General features: G+C 39.7%; 1 protein-coding gene across 4 annotated transcripts in view; it reads right to left on the bottom strand.

The window, feature by feature from the left end:
• CYLD (CYLD lysine 63 deubiquitinase) overlaps window positions 1–18,202 on the bottom strand; it is a 60,964-nt gene extending 42,762 nt beyond the window's left edge. The window contains exons 1-5 of one of the 4 annotated variants that reach the window (XM_055078863.1): window positions 18,183–18,202; window positions 17,472–17,552; window positions 11,419–12,070; window positions 9,735–10,037; window positions 7,443–7,548 (exon numbers count right to left, since the gene is read on the bottom strand). In XM_055078863.1, the coding sequence (XP_054934838.1) occupies window positions 7,443–7,548; window positions 9,735–10,037; window positions 11,419–11,922 (913 nt within the window). In that variant the 5' untranslated portion in view covers window positions 11,923–12,070; window positions 17,472–17,552; window positions 18,183–18,202. The other 3 variants (XM_007110779.4, XM_055078864.1, XM_055078865.1) reach the window with 3 other exon arrangements.
• Window positions 18,203–23,209: the final 5,007 nt, after the last annotated feature.

The raw sequence follows: 23,209 nt of genomic DNA, 5'->3' as shown, positions 1-23,209 counted from the left end.
TTATGCTAAGTGAAAGAAGTCAGTCACAAAAGAGCACAGATTATATTATTCTATTTATATGAAATGTCTACAATAGGCAAACATACAGAGACAGAAAGTAGACTGATGGTTGCCTAGGACTGAGGAGGATGAAGGGATAATGGAGTTATAGCTAAAAGGTACAGGGTTCCTTTCTGAGTTGATGAAAATGTTCTCCAGTTGACTGTTGTGATAACTATACATATCTGTAAATACACTATAATACACTGAATTGTATGGCTTAAACTAGTGAATTATATGGTATGTGAATTAGATCTCAATACAACTGTTTTTATAAGTAGATTATATTTCTACTTATCACTAAAAAACTATTAGAAAATATGTTTTACTTTATAATGTATCAGAATACATGCAAGAAATGGAGAAAATTATAAAATTTTACTAAAAAGAGATTAAACAAATGAAAGGCTATACATTGTTTATGTATTAGAAGTTTCAATATAATAGAAATGTCAATTTTCCTCAAATTATTCCACAGCTTAACTGCAATTCCAATCAAAATCCCAACAGAACTCTCACAGTATTTGAGAAGCTGACTGTTAAATTTACAGTGAAGAGTCAAAGGCCAATCACAGCCAAGACACTCATTAAGAAAAAGAACAAACTCAGGGTTTATTGTTTTGCTCTTCTGAGCAAATTAATGATGTCAATTAAAACACTTGGTTATTAATTTTAATAAATCTTTTTAGTTATAAAGAAAAAAGAAAAAGAACAAGAAGGGAAATGTACTCTTACAGCTGTAAGACTTCTTCTAAAGCTATGATGATAAAGGCCTAGAGGTCTTAATGTAGAAAAAGAGTCGAGCACAGAAAGAGATCCATATATACATATGTTAAAACTTGATTTATACCCAGCAAGCATGGTAGAGAAAATTGGGTATATGTACCTCATATCCTACACAAAATAAAATCTAGGTGTATTATACACTTAAATGTGAAAAGCAAAACTAATAAACTTTTAGAAGACAATATAGAATAAAGGAAAACTCAGAAGAGCAATGAGACAGGACTAGGGCTCTTATTAAAACATATTATAAAGAATCATTAAAAACAATGTGGTGCTGAAGCATGAACAGACAGAACAGAAAGTCCAGAAATAACTGAAGTATATGTGGGAGTTTAGTATGATGAAAGTGGCATCTCAAAGGAGGAAGAAAAAGATGGACTCTTTAATAAATGGTGTTGGGACAAGTGGGTAACTATCTGGGCAGGGGGGTGGAAACAAAATTAGATCCATATTTCACATCATACACCATATAAAATAAAAATAGATCAAAGATATAAATGTAAAAAATAAAACCACAAGAGTACTAGAAGAAAACATGGAGAAATTCCTTTATAACCTTGGAATGACAAAATCCAGATGCCTCTAACAAACTTGATAAATTCAGCTATGTAAAAATTTTAAATCCTGTGTGACAAAAATCACCTAAAGCAAAGTCAAGACATTAAACTAAGTGAAATAGCTATATACAAAGGAAAAATATTGTATGGATTCCACTTACATGAGGTATCTAGAATAGGCAAACATAAAGACAGAAAAGTAGAGAACAGAAGTTAACAGGAGCTGAGGGAAGAGAGAAATGGGGAGCTATTTCTAAATACGTATAGAGTTTCTGTTTGAGATTATGAAAAAGGTCTGGAAACGGCAGTGATGGTTGCACATCATTGTAAATATACTTAATGCCACTGACTGTACACTTAAAATTGGTTAAAGTGGTAAATCTTATTACATATATTTTATCACAATGTTTAAAAATGAGGACAATCAGATAAGCAAACAATTAAAAACACTAATGACAAATGAGGGTTGGGGACAAATGAGACAGGAACATTTGCACCTCATATCACAAAAGAGTTTACAACCCTAACACATAAAGAAGAAATTGGTAAGAAAAAAAACAATAATCCAATTTTTTTAAATAGACAATAAATATGTATAAACAGTCCACAGAAAGAGAAATACAAATTTCTCTTAATCAAACGAAAGGATGCTCAACCACATTCATCACAGACATGCAAATTAAAACTATACTGAAATATATCCTTCACCTATCAGATTGGAAAAGAAATTTATGACAAGGCTATAAAAAATCCCCCTCATGAAACCCTCCTATGTTGTTGGTGAGAATGTAAAATGTTGCAGCCACTATGGAAAACAGTGTGGAGGTTCCTTAAAAAGCTAAAAATAGAGGGACTTCCCTGGCAGTGCAGTGGATAAGTCTCCATGCTCCCAATGCAGGGGGGGCCCGGGTTCGATCCCTGGTCAGGGAACTAGATCCCACATGCATGCTGCAACTAAGAGTTCGCATGCCACAACTAAGGAGCCCGCATGCCGCAACTAAGGAGCCCTCATGCTGCCTCCCACAACTAAGACCCGGTGCAACCAAATAAATAAATAAATATGTTTTAAAAAAAACTTAAAATAGCGCTACCATATGATCCAGCAATCCCACTCCTAAGCATATATCTGAAGAAAACTCTAATTCAAAAAGATACATGCACCCCAATATTCACAGCAGCACTATTTACAATAGCCAAGACATGGAAGCAACCTAAATGTCCATTGACAGATGAAAGGATAACGAAGATGCGGTATATGTATACAATGGAATATTACTCAGCCAAAAAAAAGAATGAAATAATGCCATTTGCAGCAACACGGATGGACCTAGAGATTATCATACTAAGTGAAGCAAGTCAAGACAAAGACAAATATCATATGATATCACTTATTTGTGGAATCTAAAATATTATACAAATGAATTTATTTGCAAAACAGAAACAGACTCACAGACATAGGAAACAAACTTAGGGTTACCAAAGGGGAAAGGGGGTGGGGAAGGGGTAAATTAGGAGTTTGGGATTAGCAGAAACAAACTACTATATAAAATAGATAAACAACAAGGTCCTACTGTATAGCACAGGGAACTATATTCAGTATCCTGTAATAAACCATAATGGAAAAGAATTTGAGTGTGTGTACACACACACAAACACACACACACCTGTATATATATATATATATATATATATATATATATATATGTAAAACTGAATCACCTTGCTGTACACCAGAAATACAACACTGTAAATCAACTATACGTCAATAAAAAAATAAAATATGAAATAAAAAAATAAATCACCCTCACACTCTGCTGGTAGGAATATAAACTGTTATATCCACTACTGACAGCAGTTTAGCAGTATCTAGAACAATACAAATGTATGCAGCTTTTCACCAAACAATCCCACTTCTGGGAATTTATCCTATAGATAAGCTAAGCACATGTGGAAAATATAGATGTACAAGGCTATGCAGCATTGTTTGTAATAGTAAAAAATTAGAAACAATCCAAATATCCATCAATAAGAATCAATAAATTATGGAAACACAATACAATGGAAAAATAAACACTGTAAATAATGAGAAGAACCTCTCTATTCAGATATACAAAGAGCTCCAAGATATAGAGTGAAGAGAATAAAGCACGTTCAGAACAGCATAAATACTATGCTTCATGCCTAAAAAGGGAAGAAAGGCTATGTATTTATATTGTGTAAAGAAACTCTGGAAAGATATACAAGAAACTAAAAAAAATAGTTACTAGTGGGAGGCAAGGAGTGGAGTGAGGGGGCAACTGGAGCAGAGGGGATAAGAATGGAAACGAGATACCCTCCTATACTGTTTCATTATTTTGATTTGAGCTATGTGCATGCATTTCTTATTAAAAATTATCTTAGTAACTTGATAGTTACTAAACTCAAGGGTATTTGTATTGGTCAAAACTCAAATGATACAATGTATATTTCATTACATGTATGTCTTTTATCTCAAAAGGAAAAAAAGCCCTAAATACTTATCTCTAGTTAATTATATGCACGCTGAAATATTTAGGAGGAAGTCTGTAACTTATTTTGAAATGCATTAAAAAAAAGGTGGATCAGTGCATGGATAGAGGGATGGATAAATAGATGATAAAGCAAGTACAAAAATATTAATTGTAGACTCTAGGTCGTAGGAATAGGGATGTTCAGAATAAAATTCTTTCAACTTTTCCATACGTTTGAAATTTCATAATAAAATGTTGAAAAAATATTTTATTAAAAGTTTAAAATAGAGAACTCATAAATCAATAAATAGACAAACAAATCAACAGAAAACTGAGCAAAGACACAAACAGGTATTTAATAGAAGACAAAAATGTTCCATAAACATATGAGAAGTTATTCAACCCTACCTGTAATCAGGGAACTACAAATTAAAACCACCTTGAGATACCATTTCCCAAAGGCATCAGATTGGCAAAAATATTAATCAGTACCAAGTGTTGAAGAGGATACGGAAATACGCAAAACCCAAACATCCAATACCATTAGAATGGGTTATTAAATCATGAAGTAGTCACACAATGAAATATACTATGAAGCAGTGAGGGTGAACAGACTACTCATACCATCATCTACAGGAAAGACTCTCAAAATACACTTTAAGTAAATGATGCAAGCATTAAAGAATACAATCACTGTGACTCTGTTTACACTAAGTTTAAAAACAGGCTAAACTAAACAATATATTATATACCACCCCAATACACCACCTCAATCCAAGCCACCATCCTCTGTCTCTCATATGGATAATTGCAACAGTCCTCCTCCTGATTTCCCGGTTTTTGCCTTCTAACACGCAGCCAAAGCGATCATTTTAAAATGTAAGTTAGGGTTAAGTTGTCTTTCACTCAAAACCCACCTGAGCTCCCCATCTCCCTCAGAGTAAAGCAAAGAATCCATACACCAGCCCACTTGGCCCTGCCTGGTCCAGCTCCACTACCTCTCCTATCACTCTCCCTCATTCAAGCCACAATGAACCCCTTGCTATTCCTCAAGCTGGCCAAGCCCTCAAATCTCCTTCATGTCAAGAGCTCAAATGTCACCACATTAGAGAGGCTCACTGGGACTACCCTATATAAAGTAGAAAAATCCCACCCCTCACAACCCAGCACTCCCCTTCCACCTTGCCTTGTCATTCTCCATGCAATCACCATCTAACTGACCACATGTCTTATTTATCGTCTGTCTTCACTCACTAGAATAAAACCTCCATGTGGGAAGACCTTTTACCTGTTTTGCTTCCTACTATATCCTCAATACCTAAAAGAAGCCTAAGTAAGGCTTTAATAATATTTGATGAAGGAACAACCTTTTACAAAACTGCTTTTTAAACAATAAGCATTTATTGTAACATTAAAAAGTATTTTGATTTATAAGATCACAAACTGTGTTTTTCCAAAAGCAGTCATGAAAAGGTAAATTAAATATTACTAGATAAAATGTAAAGCACATGTATGCTTTCCACTGAATGTAAACCATTTGTTTCCAAAGGGAAGCAAAGAAATAGCTAAGAATCCAATGTGTAAGAAATTAAAAACTGATTTTAAAGAAGTCAAGAAAAGCAAAGTATGTCAGAGTTTTGCAAAGCAAAATCGAAATAAAGCTATCATTTGAACCCCATACCTCCAACTAAATTAATGTATTCTTGCTGTAAGGCTAAAAGCTAACGTAGAAAGCATTTCCTAACTCAGCAAAACAAGCATTTATTACTTGCCAAGCCAACAGGGAAACAGGAAGGACAAAGAGGGCAGGCTAGAAGGAATCTCAAGGATCACCCAGTATCAGCCCCTTCATTTTTACAGAAAAAGAAACTGAGGACCTGAAATGACCTTCTGAGTTTTGGGGAACTCAAAAGTGTTATGTGTCAAAATCAACAATAATGAAATAACACTGGAAGCAAAAAAAACATTTTGTTCAGTTGTGATCCTTGCTATAGTAAAATTCAGCTTTTAAAGAATTAAAGACAAAATACATCTCCATGGAAACAATATTCCCAAGTATACATGTGAGGCTGAGAATCATGTTCTTCTATGCAGGGCTTCATATCCTAAGTATACACACAGGATTTGGGGTGAGGAGGTACTGAAAAGGTCCGAGCTTTATAATCAGACAAGTCTGGATTTGAATTCTGGCTCTACCAGAATCAACTAGGATGTTACTTGATCCTAGTCAGTCTTATCTCTATCTAAGCCCCAGTTTTTTATCAGCAAAATGGGGATAATTAAGACCTACCTTATAAGTTTGTCAAGAATGTAGAAACTAATTAAGAATTAATGTCCAATCTAATTAAGAGATTCATAATTTGTGGCTACTGAATGCAGACTTTCAATGCTCATTAAGAATCACCACCTCTGACTGCCTCTGTTAGTTCCATGACTACCAATAGACTAGCTTATAATTGGAATTCTACTAAGAGCAGGGAGAAGGTGATGTTGATGCTGCTATCAATAGGAATTTATCAATTAGTTGACAGCAGCCATTAGGTGCTACTTGTTTAGGGTAAAATAAAACGTTGCTTAAGATGATTTTTTTTTTTTTTTTTTTTTTTTTTTTTGTGGTACGCGGGCCTCCCCCTGCCGTGGCCTCCCCCGCCGCGGAGCACAGGCTCCGGACGCGCAGGCCCAGCGGCCATGGCCCACGGGCCCAGCCGCTCCGCGGCACACGGGATCGAGAAGGTGATGTTGATGCTGCTATCAATAGGAATTTATCAATTAGTTGACAGCAGCCATTAGGTGCTACTTGTTTAGGGTAAAATAAAACGTTGCTTAAGATGATTTTTTTTTTTTTTTTTTTTTTTTTTTTTGTGGTACGCGGGCCTCCCCCTGCCGTGGCCTCCCCCGCCGCGGAGCACAGGCTCCGGACGCGCAGGCCCAGCGGCCACGGCTCACGGGCCCAGCCGCTCGGCGGCACGCGGGACCCTCCCAGACCGGGGCGCGAACCCGGCCCCCCTGCATCGGCAGGCGGACGCGCAACCACTGCGCCACCAGGGAAGCCCCAGGATGATTTTTAAGATGTAAAAGTTGAGTGATCTGTTTCTGACTACAGTCATGAAGCCTGATCAATTACGCCATTCTCAAAACTGGAAGGGATATCGTAGGGCATCCAGCAAGAATCCTCTCCACAGTATATTAGATTATATTAAATGACCAACTTCTGCTTAAAGGCTTCTAGTTTAAACCAGGCTCTCACTCAAACAGGTAGCAGTTTATTACATTTTCTGACCCTTGCAATTATCAGAAAGGGTTTTTTATTCACCCACTTAGCAGGGACACGTAATGAAAAAGTGAACAATAATGAATAAATGCTACTCCACACTCACATACTTTTAGAAATGCAAATCTTTAAATATTGTTTTTATTTGGGGGTAAGGAAGGATATTCTATGTAATAACAATTCCATAATATAAAAGTCAAGTTCCAAAAATGCATCTTGAAGCTTATATTTACATCCTCATGACTAAATATGTCTTAGAAGCTCTGCCTTCATAATATTTAAAACACAAAGAAAACATACCTGGGATGATATCATTGATATGCAAGAGAATTGTACTTTCAACACTTGCAAAACTACAAAGCTGTACTCCATCAAATCTTCCATCCCAGTTGCCAATAGGATTATCCTAGAAATTAAATAATACGATAAACTTTAAAACCCTCAACAAAACATAAATATGAAAGTCTGTATTTTCCATAAAAAGATCCTCCAACAAATGAGATCCAAGAACAATCAAGCCACAGTAAACCCATGGATGAGCAAGGAATCAAAAGCATTTGTCATATTTCACCGGACAATACTTGTCTATGTAACAACAATCCATCTACATAGGCAGGTGTATTAATCATACACTGTTTCAGCCAGAAATCTGCCCCTAATTAACCCTAGCTTGCTCTAGTCACTTCACATCCCCTGAGCACTGAAATACTCGATTTGAATTCCTGTGTGCCTTTCTGTAGACAGAAAGTCTATTTTTTTAACTGTTCTTTTGTCATTTTATGGGTATGCAAGAATTCCCTCCAAAATGGAGATTTTTATATTAATTATAAAAATGTACTCCACAAACAGCACTGTACAAGTGCTGTTCATGGAGCTAGATTAAGAGACGGCCCAAGTCAGACAACTGTCCGGAGCACCAATATGGACAGCATGTGAAATGTCATCAGAAATACGAGATGAACACTATTGCATTTGCCAGAACTTTCCTTCCAAGGAGTGCACTAGAGGGGCTTGGAGTGAATGCTTGCACAAGCCAACTGGAAGACAGACAGAGGCAGGGGGAGAAGCTGGCGGTGCAATCACTAGGCAGCCTGCCCCAAGTAAACAAGATGCTCCCTAGACTGCCATCTAAGGAGTGACAGGCCTAAATGGTTTTTGCCAAGTTTAAGGCCCAAATGACCTAAAGCAAGAGGAAACTAACCCCAATGACCAGTGGCCCTCTTTCTCCAACCTTCCCTCCACTCAGCCCACAACCTCTTCTCTAAACAAGTTCTGAATATTTAAAGAATAATGGTTTAAAGATGTGCTTTATTTCTAGCTATCCAGAGGGACCCACATGTTTTACGCTGGCTCTAACTTCTCACATGGTGAATGTCCAGTGTTTGTCTAAACAACATAGTAACGTTTGTCTAACTAACGGGTTATCAAATAGAATTTCCTAGAATTTCCAAACACAGAGTAAGAGAAACTTACACCAGAACATTCACATCCTACTGAAAAGTGTTACCTGAATTGATAAAAATAATCAAGAAAAACACCGTGAGTACAAGTCTGTTACTCACATCCTCTCCCAACTCTTTCTAGTATTTAATAATTCCGTACGAATTTCCTTCATTATATCTAACAAATTCTTGTCCGTATTTTCAATCTATGAGAAAAATGTTCTCAAGACTTTTTCTTCTCCTTCTCTTAATCCCACAGGTATCGTCCAATCTGCCATATTGGGATGTAACCATAATTAACAAATATGATTGTAAGGTAACATTAAAAATAAGTGACACAAACAAAAGGACAAATATTGTATGATTCCACTTAATGAAGCACCTAGAATAACCAAATTCACAGAGACAGAAAGAATTCTGGTTACCAGTAGAATACTGGCTGAAAGGAGTGAGTAATACGGAGTTATTGTTTAATAGGTACAGAGTTTCAGTTTGGGCTGGAGATGAATAGGGGTGATGGGTGCACAAAAATGTGAATGTACTCAATGTCACTTTAAGGTGGTTAAATTGGTAAATTTTATGTTACATATATTTTACCACGGTAAAAAAAAAACAAAACCTCTTTTGAGTGAATTATATCCTAAGAAGACACTCTAATTGTCTTTTCCTCTAAAGCAATGTGCCTTTCCTCTATTCAGGTATTGATATTTTCCAGGAATGACTTTTACACACTACTCATTAAAATCAGATCAGCCAATTAAATTCAGCAAAATATTACAAAAAGAGAAACACAGATTACAGAAAAAAAAAAACCCTTTTCAAAATAAAGAAAAATAAGACATCATGCAATATATTTCAGTGGGGTTTTTTTTCTGTTTATTGGTCAGCTATTTTAGAGCAAATTTAAAGACTGAAAACATTATTCCAGTTTATTCAAACTGGAAAAACGAGTAAGTGTAAATCTACAGCTAGACTCCTGTCTGTCCCCTATCAATGTTCCTCTACCAAAGACAAATTATAAAGTGTTCTTTAAATTACTACAAATTAGTCCATTTTAGATATTCAAAGTGTTTAATTTGATTTGTACCTAAATTGGTCATAAAACTAATAGATATATTCATAAAGATACCATAATTCAAAAGTTTCTTACCATGTCCACACCTACAAAATATCCTAAGCTTTCTTTGCCTGGCAAAACATCACAGAATATAACTGTTCCAGATTCTATAGTTTCTCCAAGCTTCAAAGAAACTCTGGAGTTTATTTCCAGAGGGGGAAGTTCAACTTGCATTGTGTCCACTGGACCTGCATAATCACTTTCCAATCCAGTATCATCATCTTCTATGAGTTCTAGCTTGTCCAATGCAACAAATACTCCACAATCTTCATCACACTGAAAAAGCTGTTTCCCTTGATATATCCCATCAGTGAAACCTTGGCCACGACCTTCTTCCTAGTTTTTAAATGAGAGAAAAAAGAAATCATTGACTGATAGGGAAAGAGGATCCCCAAGGAAAAAGATCCACTCTGGGGACTTCAGAGAAATCACTGAACAAATTCTTTTTTTTTTTTTTTTTTTTTGTGGTACACGGGCCTCTCACTGTAGTGGCCTCTCCCGCTGAGGAGCACAGGCTCCGGACGCGCAGGCTCAGCCGCCATGGCTCACGGGCCCAGCCGCTCCGCGGCATGTGGGATCTTCCCGGACTGGGGCACGAACCCGTGTCCCCTGCATCAGCAGGCAGACTCTCAACCACCGCGCCACCAGGGAAGCCCTGAACAAATTCTAAATGACACATAAAAGAAATATAATTATTAGAAGTTGATATTGAATTTAGGGTGTTTAAAAAATAAGGAAGAAACTGTATCTGATGCTGAAATAAAACTACTCGATAATTTCAAATCATTACTGCGAGAGAGCTTGGGCTAGATTCTACATTGTGATTTTAACAAAAATTTTGTCATAAAAAGAAAAATTTACTTTAATATGACAGTAATGCTAGCTCCATTTACTCAGCGCTTACTGTGTGCCAGCCACTGTGCTAAATCCTGAATCAATATATCACAAAAACACTGCAAGTTGTGTATTAATATTACTATTTTACAGATGAGGAAGCAGATTTAGAGAAGTGGCTTGCTTAAATAACCTGGTAACCCAGCTAGCAAATGGCATAGCTAGGATTCAAATCTCCAATTGTTTTACAATTGCTGCTTTAAAAAATTAAATCAAAAAGCAAACAAGGCATGAAATTCTACTTGCAAGAATGTCAAAATATAACTGACATTTAAGTTCTTGAGAATTAATATTAATTTTGGAAACATTATCACAGAGTTCTTGGTTCTCTTTTCAGTAGAAACAAATTCCAAGATGATTTTCACGTATATTATCAGGGACAACTATAAGCAAGTCGAAACTGCTGCAACTTATATAACCAAAATTCACTACTTAATAGTACACTTTAAGAAAAACTGAGAAACCTACAGATGATAATATCATAGGATAATTAACAATTTTAAGTAATGAATTTGTTTACAATTGAAAGAGTTCATTTTTAACATTCAATGTTAAAATTTCTAAGATATGAAAGTCCTCAATAATTACATCATCTACTTGCATTTCCTACTATAGTAGGTAGTTTTTAAAAGTTTTCAATGCAGCATCTTTGCATCATCTCACTTTACCATTAGAAAGTAAATCCTAAGGATTATGAATATTAAAAATTACAGAAGATTTCTGGGAAAACTTATTTTGCATTTAAAAAGGGAAAAAACACGTGTGCACACACAGACACAGACACACATACACACAGCCCACTAAAATGGCTTATCAAACTTACCAGTAATTCTACTCCAAAGAATATTCCCGATACTGTCCTCTCTGCTAATAAGGGTCCTCTGAAGCGTACAACTCCAGGAAATTTTTCTTCCCCAGATCTCAGCTGGACTTTCACAGGGCAGCCCACATCTATTTGGAGGCCTTTACTCAGTCTGTTTCTGTTTTTAAACAGGCTGAACCTCTCTTCACAATTGGTAATTGCCAAAAGTAACTCTGTGAATTTTTCATTTATTTCTACAACATCCTTTTCATCAACAAACAGAACTGCATGTGGTTGCTCTAAAATTTTTAATCCAATCTGATTTTTCTTGCCTTTTGTAGAAGGAATCCTTGAATGCCCCACCGAACGGTCTTGGATATACTGTCCTATACTCCCCTTCGGTACTTTAAGGAGTTTTTGTGTTTGTTTGTCTGTAACACTGCATTCTTGAAGAAGCAAATAAAAAATCCGCTCTTCCCAGTAGGGTGAAGTAACTTTTTCTTGGCTCCATAAGCCCGAACTCATTGTGATATTAACTCCAAAACATTAACTCAAAAAAAAGGGAACTACTAAGTGTGTAGTAAAACCGCAAAAGATAAATTCAGTGGCAGTCCCAAAGCATGGTTTTAGCAATTTGGTGTCCATGCTGTAAAAAGACAGCAAATCAAAACGCCTGGAGGACAAGCAAAAAGAAACTTTACACTTCACTCTACGTGAGCTAAAATTAAGTCAAAGACTTTTAAAATTCTTCATTGGACTAGTAAAAACACACATTAATGACATACTTCCAAAAATATCTTAAAAGGTTAAAAGATATACTATATTACTTGTTTCTACTGTAATCTCGCATATTTAATTAAGGAGCTTCAATTGTAAGTTATCTACAAAGACAATACAATAATGTTTGTTTCCAAGGCACTGAAATTTATGAATTCAAATTCTAGTAAAAGATAACCTTATATACATATTCTGACATTTTCAAACTTTCAAAAGCAGAAGTTTTAATAGATCCCTGCCTAACTTAAATGGATAAGCTGCTATATTTGGGCAACACACACAAATCAAAAAGGCTATTTATATATATATCTGTACAGGTAGTTTAAGTAAAAAGTTACCCATCACAATTATTATACAGAACGTTTTTATCAATAAAAATACCATAAAATCACATTCTGAAACTTCAACCACAATTCATTTATCTGTGTACCATAGTTTGATAATGGAACATTTTATCTAACTCAGTTTCATTTCCTTAATCTTGTACATTTTGTCCTTAAGCAAATGTTAATAGTATTAATCATAGCTATCATTTAATTTCTCTCAATCATAAATATCAGATATTATAAATCTGCTTAGTATTAAAGATATCTTAAAAATCAATTTTGTAGTCATCAAAACTTGGACTACATAAGGAAGAAATATAACTGCAGTACAGCATCAAATATAAAATGCTTTTATACCACAAGTTTAACTATGTACACTAGAAAGGAATACATGATTCTTTTTCAGTTTCAATTTTTCATTAAAAATTTTTACAAGAATACTAATCTTTTGCAATTAAAATAGCCTTCTCAACCCTACTTGAATCACTGGTTTAAAACTACACAATTTCATCAATTCAAGTAAAGATTTTAATTCACTATGTTAATTAATTATCTTACTGAAAACAATAGTTCTTAGGTATTCTCTGTCACATGCATGTGGCTCTTTGGTTTCTGAATACGGTATTTATCCCATCCTTCTCTGAGGTAGCCATATCCATTTCCATTATTCTGGGTAATAGCAGCAGATGATAGCACTATCATATTTATCTATTTTATTCTTGGAATTAAAAAATAAACACTCCTAAAACTTAAGAGCCAAATTTTAAGTTTAACCATTTAACTTAATGATTAAATGTGTAATCTGGCAAATCTACACACGGAATAACATTTCTTTTAGAACGCACTGGTAGATAGTGAGGTTCTCTATAACGGTAAAGTTTTTAAAAGTCTGTCCCTCTACAAGCCAGAATGGGACATGAAGATTACCCAAGACAGGGTAAAGGGCTTGGCACCTCCTCAAGCCAACATTATCGAAATATATGTACAACAAATATATGCACAATATTTAGTGAGGGCAGGCAGCATAAAGTGGTTCTCTCTCTCTTTTTTTCTTTGCTTTTTTTAATAATGTGTTTGTCTTAATTCCACTTGAGGGCACTGTCTCTTCAGCAGGAATAGGATCAATTTATGTTTGCTACTTACATAAGACACCTGTGGAAACCCCATATAAACAAAACCCCTTAGGAAGGCGACCCAAACCATAATTTGGCTCTATTCCTTAAAAGTCCTCAAATGAAGTATTTGTTATTGCTGACTAAAATTCTTTTTAAATGTCAGCATTTTTCAACAAGGAAATAGCCTCATTTTTATCTTGATCACTGAATTATCAACATGAATATAAATTATTACGTGTGACCCTCAATACGCAAGAGTGTTCGTTACTTTGTTATGAGGCTTTACAACATGCTTTCTGAGTTCTTCGTCTGCCTTCTGTAGATTTACAGTCTATGGTTTTCCCCTGCCATCAGCCATTTTCTGTGGTTTCCTGCAACATGCATTTGACTTCTTTTACAGCCTTGCTGCTTTCCAACTTATTGCTTCTAATCAGTTCTGAGAAGCTAGGTGATGAAATATGGTTGTGTGTTTAAAAAAAACAAACAAAACAATAACAAAAAGAGGAATGCATAAATTCTGAACGGGTCTTTTAGGAGTAAAGTGCACAGGCTTTATTGCATAGACATTATCTTGGTTGCTCCCGGAAGGATGAGACGGTCAAAAAGCAACTCCTAAAAAAGTGAAGTTGTTTTGTTCTCTTTAGAATATATTTAAATATTTTTGGCCAAAAATTGTTTTTAAAGTATGGCAATTCTATTTTGAAAAGAAATCTTTTAAGTTCCTACAAATTATATCTTCAAATATTAAAATTAAGAAATTCCTTGAATCTTATTAATTAGTATATGCCAACAACTTCTGCTCTATTGATGCTCTAGCATAACAATCCATGTCATGATTTAAAATAAAAACCACCAGTGCTAATAGAATATTACCAAGACAAAACTAACTCATTGTATGGAAGGCATTAGGACACCCTAGTTTAAATGAATTTGATTACAAGATTGGTTTTTTGCAAATCACTTAAGAGACAGTCCACAGTAAAATATAACTACTTTGGTTTATAAAAAGGTTGAGGACGATTAAATAATAGTTAATAAGAACTGTATTTTAAAGTTAACTACACAAGGAGTAGTAACTTTTTTCTGACTTGCATTAGCACTAGTCAGAGTGAGCTTAACTCATTAAGAGGATGGGTCATGTTAGACAACTACAACAGCCAAAGCAAAAGTTATAAAATATTTAAAAAGCATTATCCAAAAAGTAAAAAGAATGTGGGTTTTCCTCTGCGAAAAAGAATACATGAAGAAAGAATAGGTTTGGAATTATCATATGAAAAATTGATTCTCCTCATTGCAACTGATAGAGAAAGCTGAACAGGGAACTTTATGGCTCTATTAGAGGTATATAAGACAAATTTAATGATCATTAATATCTCAACTTACTGGCATTACAGCAGAATAAGCTAACACAGACTTTCCTCCCTGTAGAAATGAATATGATGCCCACATTCTTCTTTCACTGGGATACGCACAACACTAAAATTAAGTCTTAAAGAACCCCAAGCAGTAAAAACTGACTCAAGACCACATGGGACAGATTTAAATCACATTGTCAGTGAGTTCTTTATCAATCAGTGAGTTCTTTATCAATGTTAGTTTAGTATTTTTATGGACTCAGCACAGTGTTAGACACTGAAAAATACAGAAGATTTAAGATTGATGGCTGCCATCATTTGTGTTCTTTTATTACTTTCCAGGTCTAATTGTTTAAAAATTGCCTCTAACAATATACTGTACTTCACTTTGAGTGTAAATGTATCACAAACAATTCATCTAAAATACCATCGTACTTATTTCAGGCCGAAAAACTGAGTAATTATGAATATCCTGATAAATACTATAAGTACTGAATGAAGATTATCAAAGAGTTGGAATACAAAAATATTTTTAACCCTAAAACCATACTGAACAGGACTTTCTTTTGACAACATTTCGGACGAGATTCAGGGTCAGATAGATTTGAAAATATATCTGGTTATCTAAGCTTAGAAGAAACAATGTCATTTTGATTCTCAAGTTATCAGGTTATTGTTCAAAGAGCTTCACTAAAGAAAACAAAAACAGATGCAATTCAGTAACATTTTGCATCTCCTGAGATATCGTGACTTGTTCTAAAAACCACAGGGGGCTATGTATATCAGAATAAACATTACAACACTAAAAAATTGCCCATAATTATAAATGGCAAACAGGTAGGGAGGTCAGTGTGCATACCCAAAAAAAAGAAGATACACAGGACTTTTTCCAAATGCTTCTAGATGGCTAGAATAATTACCATTTTAAGAAAGAATATTTCCCATTAAAAGAACAAGGTTGTATATTCCCAAACAGCAGAGATTCCAGAAAAGAGACCAAACCAGAAAAGAGTCCGTTTTCCTCATAGATTAATTTGTGACCCAAGTACACACATATTCAGTCCCTAAACAAGTGGTTTTTATGAGGTTTACAAGAAAGTCTGGCTCCCACATCCGCATATTCATGTCCTCCGAAGAACCTGAAACACTCCTGTCTCACTGGAGTTAAACCTGGCCACTGCACTTCCAAACTATGAACTCCCTAAGTCTTTCATCTTTATATTTCCACCGCCCAAACAAGAGCCTGACAGTATGTTAGACAATCAGTACGTAAGAAATGAAAGAATGACTTGGTTAACTCAGGTGATAACAGTGAAAGCCAAACTTCCATTTCCTCATCCTAATCGTTTAAGTGATTAAAAGCTTCTTTCAGGTTAAAAGAAGAAAAAGAGAAAAGACGCAGGAGTTGAGAGTATTTAATGGTTTTTACCTAATTCCCTAAATAAATGCTAATTCTAATTCTCTGGCTCAATGAAGGAACGGTCAGTCTTTAAAGCACTTCATTGTTACACACATAAAAGGAAACAAATAAGGAATATTTCACAATTACGAAAAGTTGTGTTGAGGTTCATTTGAAACTGGGTTCCTAGATCCTCACACCATGTCTGATGCCTACAAAGTCTGCGCAACCAATGAAAATACCTTGACCAATTTAAGATCACAGTGTGAAAATCAGGAACAAAATACTAAAAGTTTGATGAATAGGATAATTTACTCCTGTCTTTCTTCTGTGTTAAAGACTTCCTTGAACAAAATCACAGCTTGGGCACGCCAGATCACAAGAAATCATTCCTGCTGCATGTCTGTTGTTTTACATAACAAGTGCCCTGGTCTTATCAGCTCTTCACTAAAGTTACCTTCCCAAGGAAGGCTTCTTCGAAAGAGTACTGTACAATTTTGTAGCAGAACATCAGAGAATGTTCTAGGTGTTATCAACATTCACAGTACATGAACTTCAACATGAATTTCAAGCAAATCATTTTTCACCTAATACTGTGCTAGTTCAAATCCACCCACTACTCAGTAGGGAATTAGCAAGCTAAATTCTTAGACCATTCAATCTACTTGGGGCGTGAGGGGGTGCGCAGAAAACCAACGCTTGAATGAACACCCTCTCTCAAGGCCTGGTTTTTTCTCCTGGAGCCAATGACTGCAAAAGGAACAATCTTACTAAGATCCCTATTAGCCCGAAATCAAAAGCAAAGCAGGGAATGCTCCTTAGCTAAGCTAAGCTGAGCATACAACTTTCCAGGGAACCTGAGGAGAGGAAGGGGGCAGGCATGATGGGGACTGAAAAGCTTGGTGGCCGGAAGGTGACAACCATCCTAAAACATGCAAATGCCATAGGGTGGAAGAGAAAAGATGCCAAGTAAATGAATAAATGGGCAGTTGAGCCGGCTGAAAACCAAACTCAGGAACACCACCTTCCGTCAAGACTTCACGATTTCCCCAGAGATCGTTAATATGACAATAAAGAAAAAAAAAAATAAAAGAATGAATACCTTGCTTCAACAGAGCGCACCTTTCAACTAAAGAACTCCGGGTTGTTGTGTAAAACCATCCTCACCCTGGAAAAGGAGAAACTGAAAGAAAAACACAACACGCCATTAACGAGGCCAGAACCCCGACTGCTCTTCCTGGACGGGAGCCACAAACACTCCAAAACCCAAGGCACCGATGTGAGATATTACAGCCCGGGGCTCTCGATGCCAACCCGGGCTGTCGGGTGCCAGCCAGCGGCCCGTGCCTCAGTTTCCCCATATGTAAACGGGGGGCCCAAGGGGCAGACGGTTTCCTGTGCTGCTCCCACCCCCAAGTCCTCTCTTCTCCCGGGGTCCTGGCGGTGGTGACCACGCTCCCACGACTTGGGAGCCCTCTCAGGAAGGCCGGGGGGGCGGGGGTGTCGGTGGGGAAGCCCCGGGGAGTGGGGAAGTCCAGGCTGACGTCAGCGGGCTCAGCACCCCGCGGTCCCGGCCGGCTAAGGGCCGGGGCAAGTAACGGGCCGGCGCCGAGGCCCGACGGCCGCCGCGGCAGCTTGAGGCGCCCAGAGGCCGGGGAGGGGCGCCCGAGGGACCGGGCCGCCAGTCGCTCGCCCGCTCGGCCGCCAGCTCATTCACTCACCTCGGGCGGCGGGGCGTCGCCCCTTCCCCAGTCTCGCTAGCCCGCCTACCGGGCCGGCCCCGGCGCCCCACACCCGCCGCCCTAGTATTTACCTCCAACGCGCGAGCCCCAGTGCAGCCGAACCTGCTACCTGGGCCCGCCCCCACTTGCCCCGCCTCCGAACCGCCCAGGGACAGAGGGAGGGAGGGGGTAGGCGGGGGCAACCCCAACACTAGCCAATCGCAGCCCGAACTGCGTTCCTAAGCACGCTCTGACTGGGCCGCCCTGTGACAGACCTTCCTCCAATGGCTGCCGGCCCGAAGCGGACTGAAGGGACTTTCCGCTCTGTCAAGCTCGGTCGAGCCAAAGGGAAAGCGGAGGGGAGGGGAGGAGAACTGGAGATATGTGGGGCGGGGGGCTCTGGCTGATTGGACGAAAGATTGCGGGTGCCACGGCCCCATTGGCTAACAGCAGAGCCGGGGCGGGGCGCTGTGCTTCTCCCGGCTCCACCCGGGTCTTGGCTTTTGGCTTAGCTGTCAAAACTCCTGCAGACTGAGAGTTCGGAGCTGGGGTGGGGAGTATCCCAGACGCAAGCTAGGAATAGGATTTTAGGATTCCACGAAAAAGCAAAGCTTTAGAATAAGACCTAAGTTTGAATCCTTTGCGCTTTCAATTAGTATCCGCGTGACATGGGGAACTCAATTGCTCTGAGCCTCAATTTCCCCATCTGTAAAACGGAGATAATCGGATCGCCTGTTTTACAAGATTGTTGTGAAAAATCGTATGTAAAGTTCTGACACACAGCAAGAGCTCAGTAATGTTAAGTCTTTTCCTCTTCCTCAGATTCTGTGTGGGACCCCTGCTGTTTCTGAACCTCCGTTGCCACCTATCCCAGTTTGGAGGGACGTCTCCCTAGGGTGATGGAGAAGGGATTTCCACACAAGGCCTCCCACAGCTCTGCACCCTGGCCACCAGCCAGGGCTTGGGGTGTAGTTAAGGATCTTTCAATTAGAAGGGAGATTTCTGATTCCCAAAAGTGCTCACAATATTTAAGGAAGTGCTTTTTATAATCAGTCCCAGAGCCTTGCAGCATGCCTTGCTACATCGGATACTCCTGTTAATTAATTCCTTCTCCTTTGACATTTTAAGTACCAATTATAGGAGAAGGTGATTAATACTGAGGAAGGAAGACATGTGTGTGTGTGTGTGTGTGTGTGTGTGTGTGTGTGTTTAACCATGAGAGGAAAAATTTCCTCGGTGGAAAGTGACATTTCTGAAAATCTGGAGAATTTAAACCAGTTGAGTCCATAAAATAAGTCACAGGAGTGATTATTAACATTCGTGGTAAACAGGCCACCCATCTCCTTTGCCATAAGAGCCCAGAATGAAATGGACATCTTTTGAAAACCTCAATCCATTCTTGTCCCTCCTTAGTCCATGCTTAGCCATCTTCATGATCACAATGCAGGAGAAAGCAATAAAATGAGACTCAACAGGCCTAACTCTAAGTGTGGCCTTAGGCAACACTGTTCCCTTCTAGATCTAGATTCTCCAAAAAAAGTCAATAGGACTCCGAAATCACAGTCTGGCTGTCGGGAAGAAAAATTCAGCCTGAGGACTGTCTTTGCTTGACCCATACGGTGAGGAGGAGGAAGTGGGGTGAGGGAGAAAGATTTTGAATCCTTTTAGACAGGGCAAGCCCACTCCCTTTCTCCAGTTTGCCACACTCCTCACCATTCCCTATTATATCCTGCTGGAACACTTCTCTCATTTACATTATCTGCTGGCTTCTGAAGGCATTTGAATTTGCCACCCCTGGCATAGAACATCCTCGTGTCCTTTCTGATGATGGCATTTGGTGCTGCTGAGCCCTAGGCTTCAGGAGGGCTTTCTTCCCTACCAGCGGTGGTCAGCCCTCCTGTCACAGGTTCCCTGAATCAGACAGTGTCAGGGCCCAAATTCATCCAACAGATATTGTTCCAAGCCAGATGGGACAAACAGGGCTTATCTCAATTACCATCTCCTATCAATTGGTAATGACCGCCTAGAACATTGTGTTGAAAACAATTCTAAAGCTGTATTCAGGCTCACAGGGAGAAGAGATGCCTGCCAGGGGATGAAATGGGAAACGGTGTCATGGTGCTATTATTTGCAGTCCTTAGTAAGCTAGCCTTTCATTTTACAGATGGGAGATTAAGATCCAGAGAGGGAAAACAGCTCGTCAACTGTCACCCAGGAGATGAGCCGGGACCCTGCTTCTCCTAATTGCAAGCCAGGGCTCTTTCTACCTCTGTTTAAATGGATTCTCCAACTGAAATGCCCATCCTCTCTGCCTTCCAAATCCTCCTTCATTTAAGGCTCAGCCAGAGTCCACCCACTTCCCGGGGTCTTTGCTGATGGCTCCAGGCCCCACTGATCCCCTCTGTCTACCCACCACCCCGCAGACTCTTCCACTCAGCCTGGCCCTGGCTTCACACGACCGGTGGTTCTGTTGCTGCGCCAGCAGCAGGAAACACGGCAGCGTATGAGAGAGATGCCACCCTCGTCGTCGGGCAAGGAAGGCAGACCTTAAACGAATAATTACACCATCACTTAACTGGGGAGGTTAGAGGGAGCCTCAGGAGGAAAACTGCTCTGAGCACACATCCAAGGTGGCTGGGTACCCAGGGAAGACCTGTTTGAAGAAGTCATCTTTAAGATGAGGTGGGAAAGTTGACTCACAGCCAGGGTGAGGGGAGCACCCCAGGCAAAGGGAACATGTTACATGACGTATTGGAGGAACTGGAAGGGGCAGAGCACAGAAAGTGTGGGCGCAGAAGGGCCTGTCAGACAGGACCTGATGAGCAAGGACCAAGGGGTGGTCTATATCCCAAGAGCAGTGGAAGCCCTCTGCAAGGTGTTAAGCAGGTAGGGACTGCAATTCTACACTGCCTTGCATACTTCTCTTACGGCACATAACTGGACCCCAACCAAAAGCCGGTGAACTGAATGGAGCTCTCTCCCCCAGGAGCTGGGACCCTCCTGGTTGCCTGGTAGAGGCCTATGACTTGGAGTAACACCCAGTCAGGTCTCAGCAAAACCTTCGCAGCAGCACTGGTCATGCTTATTCATGAGACCCCGCCCCATGCTTCCCAAATCGCTGCCACAGGCTTCCCCTACTTCCAGCCTTGCCAAATTCAGTGTTAATTTTATATCCTGTTGCACAACCCAAGGTGAACTCCTGATATTCCACACTTCTACTCCCCCATCTCAGTAGATGGCAACTGCCAGTTTTTCATCCAGCCTCCCGTGGGTCCAGTCCTAGGAACGTGTGCATTCATGAACACTAAACCACGAGGCTAAATGGACCAGGCGTCCCCACAGACAAGGACACCATGCCACTGCTTTCTCCATGATAGACCAGTGTGGTGTTTCAGTCAATGGCTGAGCCGACAGCCCTCCATCTCGGGGACGTGCTTCTCTTTTAGCGAGGGCAAACTCTAAACACAACTGAACATTCTGTCTGAGGGCTTGTACTCCGGTCACCTAAAAGCTCTTTTTGATCAGATAAAAGAGATTACTTTAATCATCTTTAAACGAATCCAGCTGAACTATAAATCCATGTTCTCCTGTTTGAGCTATTTGCTGTTATCAATGACAAATGATTTCTGTGTGATTTAGAAAACACACACAGAGAGAAAAAGGGTTTTGTGCTCTCCATTGGGATCTTTGTGCTACATCTAGAATCTCATTTTGAGCAGTAGATACGTTAGGAATGATCCCGGGTCCCAGGAAGCCTTCCTCCCTAAGGAAGGAGACACTAGCAGTGTCGGAAAAAAAAGTGACTCATTATCAGAATCTACCCCAACTTCTATGTCTGCCCCTTTTAAGTAGGTGGATTCTCCCTTCATTCAACAAATATCTGGGCACCTACTATGTGCCAGGCACCGTTCTAGATTCTGAGGATGCTGCAGTGGGCATAGCCCGTGTTCTCATGGAGTTGACGTTCTAGGGGAAGGAAGAAACAAGGGTGCAGCGGGTGGTCATGCTGAGAAGAGAGGACTAAGCAGGGCAGGGGCGAAGAGGTGGTTGGGGACTGCTATTTTCGGTAGATTGTTCAGGGAACGGCTCCCTTGATGTGGTAGCATGCGAACAAAGACCCGAAGGAGACTAGGAAGCCAGCCATGCCGCCGTCTAGGGAAGAGTGTCCCGGTAGGAGGAGACAGGCAAGGGCGAGGGTCTGGAAGCAGTGGTGTGCTTGGCGTTGCCAAGGAAGAGCCAAGAAGCCGGGGTGGCTGGAGTTTAGGGAATGGGGGTGTGAGTGACAAGGGTGAGGCCGGAGAAAGCACAGGGGCCGTCCAGGCCGGCAGCAGACCCTGCCTTTTACCCGGCACCAGATGGGAAGTCCTGAGGCATTTATTTTATTTATTTTTTATTTATTTTATTTTTTTCTGAGGCATTTAAATCAGAGCCCTGGCTCATCTGACTTCTGTTTTAATGGGCTCACTCAGAGGGACAAGCGCAAAAGCAGAGAGACCAGGCAGTAATCAGGCAAGGGTGGGCCCCAAAGGAACCCCTTGTTTCTTGGGGGCTGGGAGAGAGCAGGTGGGAGGAGGGGAACGTGGAAATGAAGAATGTTAAGAAAGAAGGTCCAGATAAAGAAGAGATGCAGCCCTTCCTGAGAGGAAGGATTTTCCGGCGATTGACGGGGGAGGGGTAGCACTTAGGGGATTGGATTTGTGGATTTTTCTGAGAGGTGGGATTAAATTTAGAGGAAAAAAAAAAAAAAAAAAAGGAAATTTTGGGGAATCCAAAGAGCTTTTTGGATTGCCAGTCTGCACAGCTGCAGTCTCTCCCTATGTAATTCTCCCAGGGCAACTGCCCAGGCCGGTCCTCGATGTTGTTCATGACCTTGCTGCTCACTGGAACCTGCCACCCAGGGCCCTAGGCCCTGTGTCCCCTCCCGTAAGGCCTTGCCAGGGAGTGTGCCCTGAGCGCTGTGTGCTTCACCCACCGTGCTGCACCAATCTCCCGCGTGGGAAAGGAGGCGTGAAGGTGTTGGTGCAATAATGAAATGATGCTGCATGTAGTCTCAACGCAGCCCGCTTGGAATGGGATTCCGCCTCCCACATTTCCGTGGGGTGTATTCATTTCAGCATCT

The sequence above is a fragment of the Physeter macrocephalus genome, chromosome 17 (assembly GCF_002837175.3).
Source record: "Physeter macrocephalus isolate SW-GA chromosome 17, ASM283717v5, whole genome shotgun sequence".
Taxonomy (NCBI): Eukaryota; Metazoa; Chordata; class Mammalia; order Artiodactyla; family Physeteridae; genus Physeter; species Physeter macrocephalus.
This window is presented reverse-complemented; position numbering and strand designations above follow the sequence as displayed.